This window comes from Pungitius pungitius, chromosome 1, assembly GCF_949316345.1.
Source record: "Pungitius pungitius chromosome 1, fPunPun2.1, whole genome shotgun sequence".
Lineage (NCBI taxonomy): Eukaryota > Metazoa > Chordata > Actinopteri > Perciformes > Gasterosteidae > Pungitius > Pungitius pungitius.
The window spans coordinates 15330056-15351275 of NC_084900.1; the positions used below are offsets into that span (position 1 = coordinate 15330056).

General features: G+C 47.1%; 1 protein-coding gene across 1 annotated transcript; it reads right to left on the reverse strand.

Annotated features, from left to right (window-relative positions):
- Positions 1–15: 15 nt before the first annotated feature.
- LOC119222277 (solute carrier family 12 member 5) lies at positions 16–21220 on the reverse strand. Its single transcript, XM_037478778.2, has 26 exons — positions 20950–21220; positions 11732–11829; positions 11496–11636; positions 10879–11025; positions 7177–7231; positions 6962–7092; positions 6595–6842; positions 6285–6496; positions 6047–6214; positions 5779–5877; positions 5644–5701; positions 5390–5564; positions 4935–5053; positions 4735–4833; positions 4366–4485; positions 4140–4244; positions 3871–4039; positions 2909–3104; positions 2247–2416; positions 2014–2145; positions 1725–1832; positions 1472–1588; positions 1129–1331; positions 816–830; positions 589–722; positions 16–156 (listed from the first exon to the last, which is right to left on the reverse strand). Exons 1-26 carry the CDS (start codon positions 21002–21004, stop codon positions 65–67), a joined length of 3366 nt encoding a protein of 1121 aa, XP_037334675.2. The 5' UTR covers positions 21005–21220; the 3' UTR covers positions 16–64.

Genomic DNA, 21220 nt, shown 5'->3' on the forward strand with positions numbered 1-21220 from the left:
TTGGGGGGGGGGGGGGGGGGGCAGAGTCTGTGTGCGTGTGACCCTGAAAGACCTCGGAGCCCCTTCAGGAGTAGATGGTGATGACCTCACGTCCACCTCCACGCACCAGGAGGACCCGATTGAGACCTTCGGTCAGCACCTCCAGGAACTCCATGTCTGAGAGACGCTTATGTGAAGGAGTCTAGTTTGGTTGCGCGACCTCAAAGGTTCAGTGGAAGACCGATTTATGGATTGCTACCACTTACATCTTACATCAGCATAATTAATTTAATATTTTAGAGTATTGTGATGAAAATTTGTGTACTTTCTCATTTTAAAACTTGATCAACGTGTTAAACAACTGCTTAAATTTCAATAAACATTTCTCTATAATTTCTTGAGAACGGTTAATGTTCAGAAAACTCTTAATTAAATGAGTACTAAAGTATTAAAAAGTACTGAATTCACTCAGGAATATACAATGATGGTTATTTCACATTGACTGTAATGAACAGAAAGCATGCTGTATTGTGATATATATTGTTATCGTGTCAGGATATAAGATGTCGGTACGTGGATGCATTTGATTCTATTAATGACCGAGGATACAGTTCTCATTGCCCACGCGGTTCTTGGGCGGTCCGGGCATGTTGAGCAGGACCAGCTTTGCCTCCTTGGACTTCTTGGTGATGACCTCGTTGAGCCTCATCGCGGTGTGCATGCGCCTCACGTCCACCGGGCTCCTGACCAGAGAAACGGGAGGAAAAAAAAGCTTTTGATGATATGAAAAAGAGGAATCAGCTGCTCTTTCCCCAATAGAACACAAAAATACTTACAGGTGCTCCCACTCCCTGCAGCAGCATGTTGGGGGGGGGGGGGGGGGGTTAGTACAGTTAATTAAAGACGTGTGTTGACAACACTGTGTTAGTCACAAGTTCTGTTCATTGTGCAGGAAAACGCCGTATTTCTTTCTTTCTATGCACAAATATTCATGTTGTGTGTGTGTCACATGTCACGAGTAGAGCGTCAACTGCCACGTGCCGTGACATGAGTCGTGTGTTGTAGGTTAACGGTCATGTGTCATGAGTAGAGTGTCACGTGTCACTTGCCACGTGTCATTTCTGCTGCCAGTGCCGACAGGTCACTCACGGCTTCATGTTGAATTGGTCTCTGCCGGCCTCTGGGTTTGCGGCGGTCAGCCCTCTCTCCGCGCCCTTGCTGTCCGTCCACGGCGCGGCGCTCGCCGCCGTGGGCGCCGTCGGGGGCGCGGGGCTCGCGGGGCTGGCCGGTGTGGAGGAGGCGTTCTTGCCAAGGATGAGCCGCACCTGTTTTGGGTTGGAGACAGCCACAGACTGAGAGACGAACACCGCGACAGTGAAAGAGAGAAAAAAAAACGAGAAAGAGACACACCCGTCAGTATGGGTGAAACTCCGGGAGAAAAGACTGAAAAGACGCTCGTTTCGACCTGAAGACAGACCGCGAAAAACGTTACCTCGTCCTCCGGCTGTTCTGCCACGCTGGCTCCTTCATCCACGCTGGGCCGGGAGCGCGAGCCGGGCGGGTTTTTACGCCGAATGGACCCGCGGGAGGAATCAGTGATGCTCTGGATCTGAAGTAGAAAGAAAGAAAAATGGATTGAATAAAACAAGCCCAGAAAACAAGATATAAATACTATTTCCTGCAGGAGCTGATATTTGGGGAGATGATGAGAACGTCAAAGTTGAATGAATGAATGTCAAACTGACCTCTCTCTCCTTCTCATTCTTGGTCAGATGCATCTGTTTGAGGATCTGCGATCGTTGCTCCATGACCAGCGTCTTCTCGTAGGTGTAGGCCGAGATGTCGCCGTCGTGCTGTGAAGAGAAGAACACGTTCTTCCCTCAACGCACAAACTCGTCAAGTCCCGAAACAGGAGTCAATGAATAGAAGAACGTTTGGGTCCACGGTTGAAGAAATCTGGGTTCGTCACAAAAACGCGAAAGCTCGCTCGCCCCTGTTTCTGAAGTCGGATGACGTGTCAGATGAGTCGCTCACCATCTCCACCACTTCCACAGCAGCGTCGATGCGCAGGTGGTAGAGGAAAGTGATGAGGTCTTTCTTCATCTGGATGCTGTTGTCGTCCATCTGGGCCACGGTGAAAATGCGCATCTTGCACTTCCTCCACACCTGAAGCAGGAACATTCACAGTCAATGAACAAAGTTTGTAACTGTTTGTTTTTCCTCAGACAAAATCATTTAAAAGTCACAATAAACAATCTCAATGGCACCTTATGCTGTCGCAGCAGGAAGGGGAGGAGCATCAACATGCCTCCGTCATGGACGATCCACCACACGTCTATGTGGCCCTCGGTGAAGCGCTCCCCATTGGACGGGTAGCTGGAGATGTTCTTGGGAACCAACAAGGCCAGACTGGCCACGGTCGTCTCTCGGACCACCTCTGCAGAGGGATGCAATGGATTTTCCAGGAAAAGGTTTGATTCATCCAAATAGACAAAAAAAGCATTTCTCTGGTGATAGTGTTAATTGTTCATAGAAAAAACATCAATTATAGCATGTGCCATTAGGCAGATACTGATATCACCATAGAATTAAAAAAAGTAAAACAAAATAATCATTAAAGGTATTTTTAAAAATACATCTCTCCCTCGAACTTCAAACGCTTTCAGGAAGGACAAAGAAAAAAATCTCTTAATGAAGATGAACCCTATGTAAAGTATATGGAGAGCCAAAGATAAACCGGAGTCAAACTCCATCTAAAACGAAAATTCGCTTCACTTTAACCCACCTTCTGAGGCCGTAAAGAGGCTTCGACTGTTTCATAACCGGTCAAAAGTTCTTCTCAGTAACTTTGAAGAGCAATGCATTGTTTCCTCAACAGAGCAACTTAATGATCAGGATTCAACATGTATCACCGGTGTTTAAGACTCACCAATAAAGTTCCTAAACTGCTGGTGGCACTCGGGCTGCTTCCAGTTCCGGGGCCAGCTGACCATCACGGTGTTGTGCTTCAGACCTCCCAGTCCTCCCACCTGGATCAGGTGGGACGTCCCGTCTCTCAGATTGGAGGAGATGACCACCTGAGGGAAACCCTTCACTTTCTCCGTCTCCATCAACTTACGCAAAGACTGAGGACAGAGGAGGGGAAGACAGCTGTTTAATGTCAGCAAATAGTTATCGGAAAATATCTCCTCTTTCTCAGTAAACATGTGAAATCATTTAAGTGCATTAGTTCGGTTTACTTGTTTCTGTCTGACATCACAAATCCTGTTGAAAGGTCAGACGAATTGACCTAAGGTCAAAAATCATAGTTTTTAAAAACCTTTGGCGATTAGATCTACAGAGTAAATAAGCACTTCATAAACTAGCATGTGCTAAAGCTACTGAAGGTGTTCTGGATGTTTAGACATGTTGCTTTTGATCTTTAATGATGTTAGCAGGAAATAAAAAACTGTTTACTGGAACAGGGTGTTCCTTCTTTTAATGGAGTCCGTTCACTCGCTCTTTTATCCGTTTGTCTGTTTCCACTTCTTGAATCAGTTCAACATGCTGGACACATTCTGTCTGCTTCGCTCCGAAACAGCTTTGATTTTGGATGTGAATTCTTCAGGGAGGTCACCTAGTGACCGTGTGGGCGCCGTGGTAACGGGGGGGGGGGGGGGGGGGGGCTCGGTCAAAGGTCAACTGACAACAGGCAAAATGAGCCGTGGCGTTACTCCACACATTGGTGTTTTGACTTTGTTCAGCGAGGGTTGATGCCGAACCGCGGCAACTTCGTCACCCCTGCGCGGAGGGTCTCTGTTGCTTAGTAACGGTTAGCGCGAGGAGCCAGGAGCTCGCCCCCCTCCCCACCCCGAGCACCACTGTGCATGCGTCAGAGACGAGAAGAGGAACCTGATCGGCCTTCTGGGCCTCCGCGTAGTTGTCCAGGAAGGTCCCTTGAACCGAGGTGCCCACGATGGTCAGACCCTTCCCTGCTTTCAGCTGATTGGCCAGAGAGAGCAGACGAGGCTGCTCCACGTTCTGCTCGGCGTCCACGCTCACCAGGACCAGGATCTGAGGCCTGACGGGGAAAAAAAAATGAAAGGAAAAGGCACCGAGCCTCATCTCAGTGTGGTTTCGAAATCGACCACATGTGACTTCAGCTGCTTCTGCGAGCTGACCTCCAGTTCTTGGTGTGTGGCGGCCCTTCCTCCAGCCTCATGAGAGCGAAGCGAGCGGCGCTCAGGGAGATGCCACGTATGCCGTCGCCCCACTCCTTCTCCGCCCTGGCAAAAGAACAAGCTCAAGTGAGCCGAGACCGAAGCCCCTGGAGGGACTCCAAAGGGAGCAATGTGTGCGGGGATTTGGGTTTCTTGCGATAAAATCTTAATGACTATAATTACTCACCCGCAAAACTCAATGTATTTGTAGATGCAGGTGGCGATGCCCATGGCGATGATGGCGTAAAACCAGGAGCAGATGAACATAAGCGACAGACACAGGCTCATCCCCAGGAAGGACAGAGCCCTGCGGGAGACAGCACATCACACGTGTGACCACAGGTTCTTGACCTAAAGGTGCGCACGTGATCCTCTGCCGTTAAAAACCCGTGCTGGCGCCCAGGCGGCACCAGATCAGCTCCCCGCGTCGCTGCAGATGCTCTAACGTCATCCCCCAGATGCTGTTTCTTACGTTCAAATGAAAAGCCGGCATTACAGCATCGACGTGTCCTCACCTTTACGCCACACACACACATACACACACACACACACACACCAGTGGTAGAACTTGAAGCGCGGCCTCCAGTTTGGCGTCCTCAGCAGAGTCTGCAGGGCACATGCGAGGTTGACGAACATGTAGCACATCAAGAAGAACCTACAGAAAGAGGGTGGGAAATACCCCCCAAAAACATTTTAAAAAGACAGCAGGCAAAACAACTAACACAAGGTGTGTGTGTGTGTGTTTGGTGTGCGTACATGGAGAGGATGGGGGCGACGGCATCCAGGGAGGCAATGATGATGCCGATCTCACAGATGCAAGCTGTGAGCAGAAGGGCCCAGGTGGGCTCCCCGTTGTCTTTGCCGTGCCCAAACACCTGCAGCAGCATGAGGGGATTCAATTAAATCCAGCGCTTTTAAATGTATCATCGGATCTGTGATTTTATAGCACTTTTAATGGAAATAACATGTAACAGAAACCGCGACGTAAAACAACAAATTAATATTAAATGTTTCATTAAATATAAATAATGACAGCAAAATCATGAGGAAACAAAGGTGAAAATAAATCCTTAGGTTTAGGAATCTGAAGACTTGGCTAATGAGGGAACATCCCACGTAAAGCTCCACTAAAAGCCGGCTTAGGCCTTTAAAGATACGAACGTTAGTGCTTTCATGATGAAGATGCCTTCTGGTGGTGCACGTGTACGCACTCTGAGAAACGGGATGATGCCGTCTCTGGCGATGGCCTGCAGGAGCCGCGGAGCTCCGGTGAGACTCTGGAGTCCCGCTCCACAGGTGGAGAAGAAGGAGCCGAACACGATGACCCACGGAGACGGCCACGCCAAAGTCCCGATCACCAGGTTGCCATTCACCCCCTCGCCGAACCTGTGGAGAGAGAGCAAGGCCGTGAGAACAAACTCTGACTCCACACACTCACAGAGGAAAAGAAGCCCGTGAGACTCACTTGTCCCTGAGGACGACTCCCTCTATGCAGGCTCCGAACAGCACCACGGTGGACATGTCTGAGGCGAAAGGCCGTCAAGAAACGCCTCACACGTAGTGTACACTGATACGTAAACGCCAGTCCAGCAAAGGATACACACGATGGACGTGGTGGTGATGGCGGCAATCGTGCCGATGGGGATGGACTTCTGAGCGTCGCGCAGGTCTCCGGAGCGGTTGGAGCCCGCCATGATGCCTGTGGGTGCAAGTAAAGCACGTTACACACAGTGGAGTCGAAGAGGCCTGCAGGTCTCAATCAATTGCTGCAAAAATATAGTCTGGAGGCCGTTTAAAAGCTGATGACGGTCCCCTCAATTGGGCGAGGACCTCCTCCCCTCCCTCGAGACGTCTCTCCTGCCGCTGACCTGTGACTGACGGGAAGTATATCCCCACCAGCAGGGTGAAGAAGCTGGTGATGTCGGCCATGACGTAGCGGTTGGCGCCGGTCGGCGGGCTGTCCGCGTCCTCTTCTGATGCAACGCGGCGCTTCTCCAGGAACATCCCCTTTTCCAGGTAGTTCCCAAACAGGTTCTCTGCGGAACGGAGGGACATCCAATCGAGCGCGTTGGATGGATTTTCGCCCTCGTGCGGTGTGCCTCCTACCTGCCAGGATGCCGCTGGTGACCCCCGGGATGCCCTGGATCTCCGTCACGTTGTTGTTGGTGAAGTACTCGTCGCAGGTGGCGTCCAGAGAGTCGGAATCGCAGAAGGTCCTCCACAGCTTGGTGGTGACGGTTTCGTTGTCCATCTCCACGACCTTGGCGCAGACGTCGTATCCCTTGGAGAGAAGCGTTCGATTCCCCAGGAGGCAGACGCTGTGGAGAGAGTCGGCCCGTCACCCTCACGCGCGCCCCACCCTCCACCCCCTCCCCCACCCTCGGCTTCCCGAGAGGCGAACGAGCGAGTCACTCACGGGAAGACGGGGGGGTCGATGGCGGTCTTGATTACGCCGGCGTACACGGCCACGATGGAGAGGATGACGCAGGCGAGGAACAGCAGCGCCAGCTTGTTGACGTATTTGACCCCGACGAACACCACCAGCGACATGAAGCTCAGCACGATGGTGCCGTACACCCGCATGTTGTTCAGGAGAGCCAGCTCCGCCTCCTGGCCCTCCAGGCCCTCGATCTTAAAGATGGCCGCCTGGGGGATGATGTAGATCTGAAGATATGGCGGGGGGCGGGGGGGGAGGGAGGTGAAATACGACACGTGTGTGACAATGACAGTTAAACAGATGATAGACAAACCAAAGACAGCATCTGTGGGGACAAGGTGCTCACCAGCAGGATCTCGATGCAGCCCAGAATGTACATGGCGCCGGCGAAGGTGGTGCCCAGGTAGAAGCAGATCCCCACGGCTCCACCGAACTCGGGCCCCAGAGAGCGAGAGATCATGTAGTACGACCCCCCGGCTGTGAGTCACAAGCACACGAGGAAGAGTCGGTGCGTTGCTTCTCAGAGAGACCCGCGCTTCCCGGACCACGCCGTAAACTCACCTGGTACCACTCCGTTGGTTGCTATGGCGCTCATGGAGATGGCGGTGAGCATCGTCTGGAAGAAGCAGCGCACAGTGGAGGAGGCTTAGGATATGTCTGACCATTTTCCACTCAAACGCTGCAGTGGGGGGTTTTAGTCAGCTGACCCAGGGGGCGTGGCTGAGCTTTGGTTATCGCCAACACACTCTTTTGAAAACTCACACAGAAACAGGCTTTGATTATTGATTACTGTGGAATTTTGATTTTTTAAAATGTATTTTTTTATCAGTTCAATGTACAGTATTTCTGTACTTCTTTATCCTCCTATTTTCCCCTTTTCTACACAGTCTACGTCAGGGCTATTCAATTACAAATTCAGTTGGGCCAGATTTTTAAATCGAGAAAGGTTAGTTGGGCCAGTCATTTCAGCGGCGAAGCAGCTCGTAATGACAAATTTTAAAACCAACACAAACAAATTTATTAAAAAACATTTATTAATTGTTTCTCTTTTGACTTTGGTGAGTTTGCACAGCAAAAGGTTCATAAAAAACAAAAGAGCTAACTGAACAGAATCTGAGGTAGCTCCTACTTTTTCCACTTACAAAAGAAAAGAAACTGACCTAGGCACCTCTTGCCTAGGCCTACCTAGGCTACATATCTGACCTATCTTAGTGCATAAAACAAAAAAGTGCACAGTAAGCAATTAAAAATAACATTAACTTTCCTTTTGAAATAAAATAAACATCTTGCTCATATTTGACCCATGCAGGAACATCTCAAAGTGCATAAAAATAAAAAGTGCACAACTTTAACTAACTACACAAGCTGCACACTGAGGGAACATATTTTACACATCCCACATTATATTGATGTAGTTAGGCTACATTTACCCTGCTGACTTAGTGGGAGAAGTGACATTTTTTGTTTTGAACGAGAGCAGTGACTTTAGGCTCGTAAGTTGTCAATGCAATCCGGAGGCATTGATGGAGAGTACGGTCAGTCAGGGAGCAACGAGAGTTGCTTTTTATTGAGTTCATGTGTGAAAAACTTGACTCACATGTGTATGTTGATCCAAACATACTGAGGATGACGATCGCTACTTTCTTTATGTTAGGGAACTGATGTACGTTGACATCTGTCCAAAACATTGCGGGCCCGTTAGTGCAAAGCTCCTGTGCCATGGTCACAGATGACTGCATGTCAACAAGTTCGAGTGTGAATTTCCCCTCGTCAATGGAAGGAACCACTTCCTTTGCCCGGGCGGATAAGTCCCCTTCTATTGCAACAGTGAACGGGTCTCTGGCAAAAGCGGAGACCTCTGTGGGCAGAACAAGTCCATCCAATCGACCAGCAAAGATCTTTTTCAGGCTCGCAATGAAATCTGTCATCACATCCGTGATTTCTGCGGGGGATGAGATGTATTTGCGGAGTGTCGGAAAATGGAGTCTTCGTCCTGTGCTCAAATCAGTTGCGAAAAGGTCCAGTTTAACTTGGAATGCGCGCATCTGTCCCACAAGGTCAATGACAGTTTTATCTCTGCCTTGTAGTCCGAAATTGAGATCATTCAGGTGTTTAAATATGTCGCTCAGAAAGCAGGCATTAGCCATGAAGTTGTCGTCCAGTATGCGACTCAAGTGCGTTTCTGCCTTTTTTTGCTTGCTGCTGCGGAGGAAAGTTATGATCTCCTCTCTGAGACCACAGAAACGCTCCAGTGCTTTGCCTTTGGACAGCCACTTCACGTTATTATGCAAAAGCAGGTCTTGGTGCTCAGCAGACATTTCTGACAGCAGCATGCGGAATAAGCGGTGTTGGAGGCTTGATGTGGAGCGAATAAAATTAATTGTAGCCATCACGCTGTCCATTGTCGTTTTGAGCGCCCCGCTTAGTTTTGCGCACAACACCGCCTGATGCACAATGCAGTGTAAGGACATCAGCTGAGGTGCTACAGCGGACCAACGTGCTGCCAAACCATTCACTTTCCCTGTCATGAATGGAGCCCCATCTGTCACAAGCATGCACACACGCTTCATATCCAGACCATTGTCTTTAAAAAAAGCAGAAATGTTCCCAAAGACTATATCGCCAGTTGTGTGTCCTTCTAACGGCAGTAGGGTGAGCAGCTCCTCTCGGAAGCATTTGCCGTCAAAAAAACGGACATATATGCACAACTGAGCAGTATCAGTTTTGTCTGTGGACTCATCGACTGCTATAGACATAGTGTCAGCTTTCATCAGGTCGCCTAACATCGTTTCATACACATCTGCAGCAAGAATTTCAACTCTCTGACTGTTGGAAGTATCTGACAGGGGTATGTTTTTTATAGCAGATGCCACGCTCGTTTTCATTTTATCGTCATTTATTACCTCATCCACGATGGCCAGCATTACAGTCCTTCACGGTTTCAGAGTCTGTGAATGGCCTTTTCTTTTTTGCCAATATCCAGGAAACACGAAGGGATGCTGCGGTAGCTCTCTCTTGGGCTGTAAATGACCGTACCATAGTAACACTGCTCCGGTTGTAAGATGCAATCAAACTCTGCACTTTTGCAGCCCTCTCTTGAGATCCCTCGGGAAAATTGGTGCGGAAAGTCTGGTGTTTTTCAGCGTGGTGCCGCCGCAGATTGTAATCTTTAAGTACTGCAACGCACTCATTACAAATTAAACACATCGGTTTGGCATTTGGATGTGGCGGTAAAATAAACAAGTATTTGTCAGTCCAGGCAGGGTTAAACTGACGGTTTTCATTGTCAATTTTACGTTTCAGTGTTGAGAAAGACATATTGATAGTAATGTAGGCTACTGCCGGCACAGCACGCTCTGCATTGTTTACATTTTGTTAGTTTTGGCGGGACGCAGAATTACCAATCCCACTATGGCCACCACAAGACCCGCCCTACGAAGCAGTCAAGGGATAGGACCTGTACACGGACACCTGGCCAATCGTAGTGTGTGAATGCTATTGAAGGGCGGGTCTTGGCGTGGCCATAGTGGGGGGAAAAATATCGCTGGCGGGACCCTATTTTCCCTTTTATACTGTCTATTGCGGAACTACGGGCTGGGCCACTCTGAGGTTGCCTTCGGGCCGGATGTGGCCCGCGGGCCGCCAAATGAATAGCCCTGGTCTACGTCTTTCGGTGTCTTTTGGTGTCTTTTTTTGTCTTTCTGTTTTCCTGCTGCCAGCAGTGCCTCAAAAGCTTTTTCTCCCAAACTGACTCCACACATTTGTTTTCCCGATTATTCGCCACACATACATATGCAGTTAGTCTCTTTTTCTCCACACTAAATATAGCTTTCTCTCTTTATGTCTTTTTTGTTTGGTATGAGTACAAAATAATTAATTAGTTAATACATTTAAATTAAAATCTGCAAATGAAAGACAATACAATTAATGGAAACCATTCCATCTGAATGTCATGCCTGTATTATTATTATTATTATACTAATTAGAAAAACCTTCCCATCTGTATGTCATTCGTTTATCTTAGTTTTTCGAAACAAAACAATAAATCTTGTCATCTGTATGTCACAAGTAAAATAAAAAACATTTAAAAAACAGCATGTGTGTTAATGGACCACTTTAAAATGTTTACAGTTCTTTTGGCCTGCAGTAAATTAAACCCACATATTTTAATATCAAAAACCCACAGAGCCGTTGGTCACAGAGAGCGGCCGCGTTGCACAACAAAAACAAATATGCAACGGCGTTTTTCCCAGATTTACTCACCGTGGAGCAACACATGAAGACGATTATGAAGGAGCCGAAGACGCCTCCCACACCGACCATCCAAGTCATCCGCAGGAAGAGGATCACCCCAAAAATGTTCTGTATGCACGGCAAGTACACGCCCATCAGAGTGCCCAGCTGTGGAGCCTGAGCAGCACAAACGCAGGAAGTCATCACTGAAGGTTTGTGTTTTTATCTCATCTTACACAGACAAAGTGCTCTTTGTTGTTCTGCTAATATTCCCCCTTTAAAATGAAGGAAATACGTCCCGGTTTTTCATTATAAAGAAAAGGAATTAATTCTTTTCAAACACCAAGAGAAAAGTAAAAGTTTCTTGTTGTTGACTGACCACCAGGGGGCGACTCCTCTGGTCCCATAGAAGTCTATGAAAAAAAACAACTCCTTGATTGAAACTTCTTTATTCCCTCAGTAAACATAGTAAACATTGAGTTCAAGGTCTTAATCTCTTGTTTCAAGTCTTATTCAATGTCACATGTGTTTTTGTTGAACAATTTTTCCTCATTTGGCAACGCTCAAAAATGATCAAAACAAAAACCGTCATGATCTTTTTTTCCACACCGCTCTGCTGAGTGCTGCGGGGGGGGGGGGGGCTCTACCTTGACGGGCTTCTTGGACGGACGCGCCCCCTCCTCGTTGTTCTCGGCCTCTTCGTGCTCTTTGCTGCCTGTCGGCAGGTTGGTGTAGTTGGCCAGACTGCTGAGCAAAGACGAGACCATTGGACTGGTGTCCATCTCCTCCTGCAGCGCAGACACACACACACACACACACACAGTCTTGGTTATGAGGTCGGTGTGAGACGTCCAGGCGTCCATCCTGGAAGAAGGGCCCCCACCTCAAACAGAGCCATGTTCTTGGCGTCGTACTGGAGGCTCTTATCGGCGTCCGGGCTGCTGTTGATGAACGGACTGCTCTCTTTGGGGTTCCCGTCACCTGCAACACAGAAGCATCTAAATAAGTGTTTGTCATGTTCCACCATTTGGCATTTAAGAGGGAGCAGTGAAGACTTAGATTACGACATTTGGGTATTTAGTTTCCAACTGTGTGTCTACCCAATGTTGTGGTTCGGAATATTGATGGAAAAAGAAAGAATTGAAACATGTCTGCGGTTCCACATTCTGGAAGTGACTGTACTGACATGTTGCTGTGGCGAAGGCCTCTCCTCATCGCAAAGAAAATGTGATTGGACATCTCTTTACAAAAACGAAAAAAAACATATGATGGTGATATTTTGAATTACAGAGCATGTCCAAACGTTTTCTGGTTGGATTTTATGGTCAGACTCTACTTTCCCTTCCTCTCTGGGCATCCCTCACATTTCGAATTTTTGCATTAATGCAGAGCAAAGACATGCATCCCGGGCCCTTTGGACGCGGCTATGGATTGGCTGGATGCAATCCATCCTCCACCTCAAACTACCCCCAGCTGTTCCTCCACAACAATGAACAAAGTAACGCTTCACCTGAGCAGAGCAGGAGCACATCTGCCCTTCAAGGGCTTTGCGGTTTACGACTCGGCCAGATGTGACCACCAATCAGGTCGTCCCTTTGGATTCCCCCTGCGCTGCAGCGGCATTAAACACTAATCTTTAGAGCAAAGAGAGTCAGACGGCTGCCAAACTGCTCTCACGCAGCACATAATCCGTGCTCACCTCTGATTGGATTAGACGGGATGTCGATGCTGCAGATGTGGTTTGCGGGGAGTGATTTCTTTTTTTGTTATCACCCTCCTGTCAATACCTGTCAATACCTGAACAGATCACATTCAAAACTCCCTGAACACCTTACACACCTCCTCAAGCACTCTTGGTGTTTATTTGTTGGCTTTTTGCCTTAAATGTAGGTCAAGAAACGAATAATCTGGGGTTGTGCGTGAGACAACAAGGAAGCGCTGAGCTTTTTTTTACATAAAAGCTCACAATACGTCTTTTATTTCCACTCCAAGCCACCTGAGTATTCAGTAATCCACTATGTTCTTTTAAATCTGCAGTTAAATTCAGCTTTTCAGCTCTTAGCTTAGAGTGAAATGAGCTTTTAAAGCCACGTTTTACCAAATGTGTGCGTGTGAGGTGACATTGCGTGATATTAGTATAAAGATAATGTTCTTGAGGCTACAAAGAAAGAATTATTAGATAAAAGGTTGATGTTAGAAAGTTTCATAAAGAAAATCCTTTTCAAATGGGTTGAATTTTACTATTTGCTCATCCTTCTCCAGTACTAAAAATTAAAATAATTTTTGGGTGTTTCAGGAGATGCTGACACATCAAAGTCATCCAATACCCAATAAACCTTCATTACACCACAGAAGATTTCTTAAATAATGAAAGCTGCGTATTCCACAACCCTCAAATTTTGACAATAGTGTTTAATTTAGCGGTTTAATCCCAGCGGCCTTCATCCTTCACCTCGGCGTGAAATGCATCTCCTGATGCATCCCATCCGACCCACGGAGAAGGTGCCTCACTGTGAAAGGTGATCGTTTACTGCGACTTTCTTGACTCGTAAAATAATCCCGTCCATCGACCCACATCACATGTTTCGATTTGTGACGCAATTCTAACGGGATCCGGAGATCGTTCATCTTTTGCTGTTGACCTCTGTAAGTATGAATGAAGGTCAAACGGTCTTTCTGTGCTCTCGACCTCATGTGTCATCACCCTCGCCCCCCCCCCCCCCCCCCGCCTCCGGATGCGGAGCAGAAAGTTGACTTCCAAATGATCAGAGAAAACGTCCGGATTTCTTTCCAAAGGAATGACTGGTTTTCAGGAACAATGATTCCTTCCCTGAAATCCATCCTCCACACTGACAGTCATTAAGATTACAAAATATAGTTTGCAACCCTACACCCTGATAACTTGCTCTGGTTTGAATCTCTTTTCAGGGATTTAAAAAAAGAAAACCATCAATAGAGTTAATCATTAGAATAAACAGAGGTGAATTAGTCTTTACTCTTCAACAATTCGATATCGTTTACAGAATCACGGAGAGGTCATCTGGAAAATAAATGTTTTTAAAAATGTTTTCTTAGTCTTTTTCTGTGGACTTTTAGATGGCCGGAGAACAGTTTCCCTTTGAGTAACGCAGGAGGATCATTGGCTGGAAGATAAAGGAAGTAAGACTACATACAATTATCATGGAAAGCAAAGACAAGGCTCAAAGCTGTGTGCTCGTCCCGATCCGACCCGTCTGACCCGGAGGGGTCACGTCCACAGCTTTACCGCCGCAGGATGAGCTCTTTTGTGCTTCTGTGTCGGTGCACATTCACTAAAACTGGTTTTTAATGCGCCTCTAAAACACAAAAGCCGCTTTAATCTTCAGCCTGTACCCACGCGTTTGCAAGGAGGGTTGGTTTTATTGGCTTATATGTAATGACGTCTTCATGAAATGACGCAGTTAAGATTGTAAATGATTATGAAAGAACTTAAATGGCTCAATTGCTCACGTGTTACTTTGTAAATCTTATTTGGATGCAATGAGAGAGAAATTCGTCCTGAGGGGTGATCTTGAACCGTCTGTAACAGATTTCCATCCACGCAATAAGAACCAGCTGAGGTGACACATTTTACAATAAAGCCAAATATAAATAGGAACACATGCAAATTTAAAGCCAAAAATAATGAGCACAACTTTTAGATACCTGAGCTGCCTGAGGACTGACTGAAGATGTCTAGATGTCAAAGTGTCCTTGAGAGATCACACAGAACCCTGAAAACCTACAAAAGCGCGTCACAAATTCACCAGCATCATAGGTTTGGTTCTCCAAAAGACATAAAAATAGTAACGTACATTTTATTCCTGCTATGAGTAGCTAAAAAGTTTCCCCTCCACTTGAATAAATGATTAACCTCAAAGTCTCAAATCATCTAGCGACAACTCACGTAGCGACGAGTCACATGACCAGCAACCTTAACGACTCACGAAGCTACGAGTCACGTGACCAGCAACACTGACGAATTCCAGAGTTTGTAATTTTAATGTTGAGTATATTTAAATATTTTGCTATATCATTGTTATGTTATTGATGGACAATCGGTCTCTTTTTCTATCCAACAAATACGAGCTATTGATAAGAGGCTATTGGCTCAGAGAGATGACATCACTGCAGCATTACAAGATCTTAAAGTGTCCGTGCCGCTGAGTCGAGACTCGACTGCGTCATGCAGATGAAAGGGGCGGGGTGGGGGGGGGGTGTGGTAGATTTATACCCTTGATATGACACCGCTGTTACAAAATGGACAGTTTATATCGGCTTTTAAAAGCTTAATAGGATGCAGGCTCAAGGGGATTATCCAGCATCTGCTGGAGGCCACAGAGGAAGGAAAAAATTAACTTCTGCATGTGAGAGAACGGCACCAACCGGCTGCACAGCAAACCACACAATTACATCAACACAGCCCTCCTTCATTTTTCATTAAAGCTTATTCCATGGAGTCATTAGTTTAATTTAAATCTGCTGACTCTGTCTTTCACTGTCGGTTGCTGTGTTTCAGGCAGATATAAAGCAGCGAGACCTCAGAAGAAAGGCCCCAAAAGAAGTTCATTTTCTCTTCCTTTGACTTTGTACGTGTTCAGAAGATACTTTATTCGATAGTAACATTTACTTTGGAGGCTGTAAAGCCGAAGAAACGTTCCGAATCAACTCGGATGGAATTAATGGCCACTTAGCTCTTTCGGGGAAGCGGGACGCGTGAAGCATGCACGCTCGCACTTCCAAGAGCCAACCGACTTTTAATTTCCCAAAGCAGAGATCACTTTCTTTTTACACTCATTGTTATTTCCACATGCACAGCTTGGCTTTTGAGTAAACCCCCCCCCACCCCCCAGTCTTCACACCAAACCGAGCTGCCTCATGCGGTAGCCTTGTCTAAAGTCCTGATGTATGCACGATGGCGGAAAAGGTGGTCATTTTACGACTAGCACCCCTTCTGCGGTCCCCCAGGCACATGAACCGGGAATTTAAACTTTTAGACCATCCATCAGCTTGTCAACAGATCTCATCAAAGCAGAAACAACAGCGAAGAAATTCAAAACAACCCGTGAACATTTCCAGATGTGAAGCCCTTCGGGATTCACATCTGGAAAAAAAATGCTGTTGCCTCCTGAACCCGTTTTTCATCTTCGGTGTCTCCAACACGCCGGGGCTTGTTCACCAGAGAGAAGAACGCTCCCTGTCTGTTTGTGTGTTGATGAGCCACGAGAGGCCTGGATGTGGTGAGAAGATGCAACGCCCACAGAGCCACACACGTGCATCGCAGTTAGTGCACTAATATATGTTTAAAAAGGAGAAAACACACAGATTCTTCATAGGGAGACCGGCATGTTCAGAGTGGGTCCGTGATTTGAGAATTACTCGAACACTTAACGCTTCCTTTGGATCGCTGCAATACAACCCTTCTGAAAAAAGAGTCACTTGCATTTTCTCTTCTGGCCAGAAGGGGGCGACTCCTCTCGGTGCAAATAAATCAGACTGTATAGAAGTCTGTGAGAAAGTTACATTGACTTCTCTCTTGATTTAGTAAAGTCTTTATATGGCATAATGTCCATTTAGTACGTTTTGGTGCATTTAAAGTCAAATAGACCATGAAGTAGGGGATGCTTTAGGGGCGGGGCTACGTTGTGATTGAGGGGTTGCTACTCAACCACAGCTGTGTACAACGTTTCTACGCCACTCCTCCGATGTCCTAATGAGCTAATTTCCCTTCATTGGTTGCAAAAAAACAAGATGCCGACGTTCTAAATGCCAAACTCGAGGGAGGATTGAAGTTCACTCTGATACAAAATCACACATAAATACGACCTGAAGCAGCAGTGAAAGGGGCCTGAAGTCTGCTTCATGGGATCAAACTCGAGGGCCAGGCTCCATAGTGCGGCCCGTTGGGTGATGGCCTGGGTACGAAGTTGGATGAGAACACGTGCTCCTGCGAACCACTGAAGCCCGAGGAGGTCTCAGAGGGGGCGAACGAGAGGCAGATTTTAAACCGCTTTGTCCCTGAAAGTAAAACAGCCGCCACATGAAAGCCGCCTGCGTTTGATTGTTCTGGTTCGTGTCTGGAAGCCCACATGGGCCACGTGGGTCAGAGAGACCAGCGCTCCTCCCTCCGGGCTCCAGCCGGAGACGGAGCTCAGCAGGGTGCCGATTCGGAGCGACCGCAGAGACAATGGATTGCATCATGCACACCACTGTGGAACGTGTCGGCTTGTTTCTGAGAAAAGAGAAAGGCGTGTTTTGAGGTTTCACAGAGAAAAAACAGGAAATTGTTAGAAATGTCTTTCGCCTCTTATTTCTTTTCCTTAAATTCCTCCGTTTTTTTCTGCCATCATTTTAAGTCGGTACTTTGAACCACGGGAACATTCTCTAGCTTTGAACAAATTCAATACAAATAATTTGTCCGTCTCCCCCCGTCCTGTCCCCTCTGCTTTCATTTGAAAGTATTAAAAAAGGGACATAATTGGCGGCGGGCCGACGTCCTTTCGTTTGATGCCTCCGCGTAGCTGCAGGCAGAGAACTAAGTGACTGGACCGCTGAGAGCGGAAGAGAGGATCAGACCGCACTGTTTTTAATCATCTCTCCGACCCGAGTCGAGGGGGCGGCAGACGTGTCGCGGCTCAGCGGATTAGAAGAGAGCTCCGTCGCTATCCTCACTTCTCCTTCAGTCCGAGCGCCCGATCTCGGGCCTTAGTGAAGACACCGAAGCCTGAGCGGGTCAAGTCGCCGGGACACGTCCTTAATACCAGAAGACGCGTTCCCTCGTTTTAAAGCTGCTATTGTCGACGTGTTGATCCGAAGCTACGGAAGCCTCTGCATGAAGACTAGTATCAGCGCTGCAGCATGCAACGACAACGTCACATCATCTACACCTTCTCACGACTGAACTCCACGACAAAGCCAATCCTCAACAGGCCGTATCCAAGTGAGACCCTGGAAGTGTTGATCTGAGCAAGACTCGTCCAACAAGAACACACAAGTCTGTTCGCCTCACTGTTGTAATTCATCGCTGGCTCGGGTCAGAGTCGTGTTTGTTAACGCTGTAGATCAGCAGAGTGAGGAAACACAAACCCTCTGTGTGACGTTAAGAGAGCGGCCTGGAATGACAACCATTTCGGATCCACAATCACGCGACTGCTCGTACCTACGCGCACAGAAAACATCTCACCCCCAAATGTGATTGAGAGCAACAGATGATGTGTCCTTACTATTAATTGTAACTGAATCCTAATTAGCGACGGGGGACTTTCTTGTCACCCTTTAGTTGCCGATAAACTCTCGTCGAGCAAAGACGATGAATCATCATCATCTGCGAGGCGTTGAGTAGACGGGTTGGTGACCCTTTGTGAGGGGGAGGGGGGGGGGGGGGGGGGGAGGCATCTGCATTAACATGGACTATCACACAAATTGATTCAGATTCAAACAGCGGCGGCTGAACATCTGGCAGCCAGATGGAGTGCGGCCCTGCGGTCGGTGGATGTGTTGTGAAGGGCAGGGACGGGTGCTATCGATCTTCTCTCTGGCAAGACGGGGAGTACTGGTATTTCCCAAGACCTAAAAATACTCCTTTAAAGGAACACTGCACGTATTCTTTCCCGTAAGTCGTACATGTGTTGTCCCAAACGACAAAAAACCAACAAGCATTATCATCTTATATCTCATCTCTGGTAAATCAGCGTATTCTCCCAGCATGCCACAGCTCGCCTTTATGCAGAATCACTCGAGTTGCTGTTAATCCTAAAAGCAAGAGAGAATGAGACTTTTTTTTTGTTTTTTTACTGTGTAATTTAGTTAAAACGTTCCAGTTGGGAGTTGCGGGTCAGAAGATAAATCCAAAGGCTCACGACTTTATTAATATTTTTTCTGTGGTTGTCGCACTATATAGTATGTCTACAGTATATGTGTCTTTGGCGATAAAGCAGTTTCCCATTCAAATATATTTCATATTAGCACATCAAAAGCATCGCTAACCAACCTGGAAGAAACTAAACATGGTCTCCTGATGGAAAGTCCTGTTTGACCTCCACACGTTTCCTTTGGTCTTAATACTAAGCTCGTTACAACCGCTGGAGGCTTTTCTTTGGTTACTCGAAGCCTGCTGCGTCTCGTACAGAAACAGGGCGACAGTTAGTGATTCAGATGACACCACTTCATCTCATGACGGATTTAACTCAATAAGCTTTTCCCTTCCGCTCGAACGCAGTGAGCACGTCCCAACCTCACGGAGAGCTTTGTCCGGCGGTCGTCTTCCTGCATCTGTGTTCGCTTTCGTCCGTCAGCCCCGTCATTACAATGAAATGCTCCTTTCTGACCCCGCGTCGTTCACACATGGTGTCGTTACGTGCTCTCATATAAATCCCACCAGAGATTCAACATTGACATGACCTTCGCTTATCTCCTGCTCCAGCTGCTCCAGATGATGGCAGCAGGGCTTCGGTGAGCGCAGCTGCATCCCGGCGGTACCAATGGATATTTTGAGGACTTTGCTGGTTTGCTTTAGATGAACTCGGGATGGTCAAAGGTCTGACGGACACTTGTAATATAGTGCATGGTAATAACATGTGTTTTTTTTAGGTCTGGATCCATTTACTTTTACTTTCCATCAAATGCACTTTCATCACTTTCAATGCAAACGTGCGTTTTTCACTCCACTGCATTCGTTACACAGCTATTTTTCAGAGTTCTACTGTTGATGAATAAACCACACGACGCAGCATCCTCTCCCAACATTTAAATAAACATATAAACGTGTCACGAATGAACCATTCACAACGCATAAGTTAAATGGGTGTGTGTGGAAGTGAAGGTCATTGATGGAAACGCCATCGGCTGTTTCGCTGCCTCATTAATCCGTCCCCTCTGTTGTGAGAGGCCAGAGTTTAATGAGGTGGTTTCTGTAGTGACGAGTACGCTTTGCTCTCTTCGTCATCATGTCAAGTGCCTGCTCGTTATAAACCGCACCGGGTGCAGCGGTTTAACTCTTAACCTTTAAAAAAGCGTGCGGCGTGTGGCGTAATCTGGCCTTCAAAGTAAAGCCGCCGATCGAAGGCCGATGACAAAATGGCTTCGGATTGATCCCACAAATGGAAACTGATGTGGTAAGGAAATAACACATCTCTCTGCTTTTCATCCATTTGAATTGAACTACACGATTGGCTTCATACAAAGTAATGTGTAAAACATGTAAAATGTGCTTTGAGTGCCACAGAGCTTCGTTGTACTTGAGAAAAGGCAGATATCTCTGCAGCTGAGATCTGTTAAACTGGGCTACTCCGTCGTAAACGAACTCGACAAACAGTATTTCAGCGTTAAATGGGCCGCTTGATACTTTGAAACAACATGCTTTTTAAGGAAATAAAATAACAGAAGTCAGATAGTAGCAGACAGTATTTAATGTCGCAGAGACATATTGAGGTGGACGGAGGGAGAGCCGGGCGGTTTCAAACAAACAAACAAAAAAAGGGACTTTCAACCACAAGACCGCTGATCCAAACCAGGCTTTGTTGAGTCACGATACGTTTTTAACAAAAAGCCCCAAAAGAAAAGACTGGGAGAAAGATTTCCTAAACTATATAACTAAATATCCGAATAGAATTTCTGTTAACCTAATCGGTTAATTGTTGCAGCCTACGGCAATTTGGATGGGAAGGTGAAGACATATTTGGCTCCACTTGAAATGCACACACACACACACACACACACACACACACACACACACACACACACACCATTATAAAAGGCAGATGTTGGGCCTGGCGAGATGTTCCGTATGAATTCATCAACTCCTGCCAAGGTCACATCTGAAACACATCTACTGCACCAGGATGTCAGATCCACCTGACCGTGAACAGCTGGTTTTGAGGGGAGGGGGGGGGGCAGTTAAGTGGAGGTGTGATGAGGAAGCTTATTTGCATTCTCTCAACAAACGGATCACTTTTTGCTGCCAAACCGGAAACCAGAGCTCACAGAGGAATCACATGACCTCGTTCCCTTCACTTTTCCTGACTCTCTCAGGGTCACACACACACACATACACACACACACACACGCACACACTTGGTCACTCACCCTGGCTGTTGGGTCCCCCCTCTCCCTCCTCGCAGTCCGTCATGTTGTTCAGCATCCTCTCTCCCTCTCTCTCTCGGGTCCTGATCTTCTGGCTCAGAGAAGAAGGCCGGATACGAGGTCGGCGAGCCGGAGAGACGCTGCTTCTGCGTCTCACTGACTCGGTTGTCTTGTTTGCTCAGTTAAAAAAAATAATTTAAAAAGAGGCCTTCTTTCATCCTTTCTGTCACTTGTGTTGTTTGTTGCGAGCAGCCATGTGTCCCTCCCCCTCTGT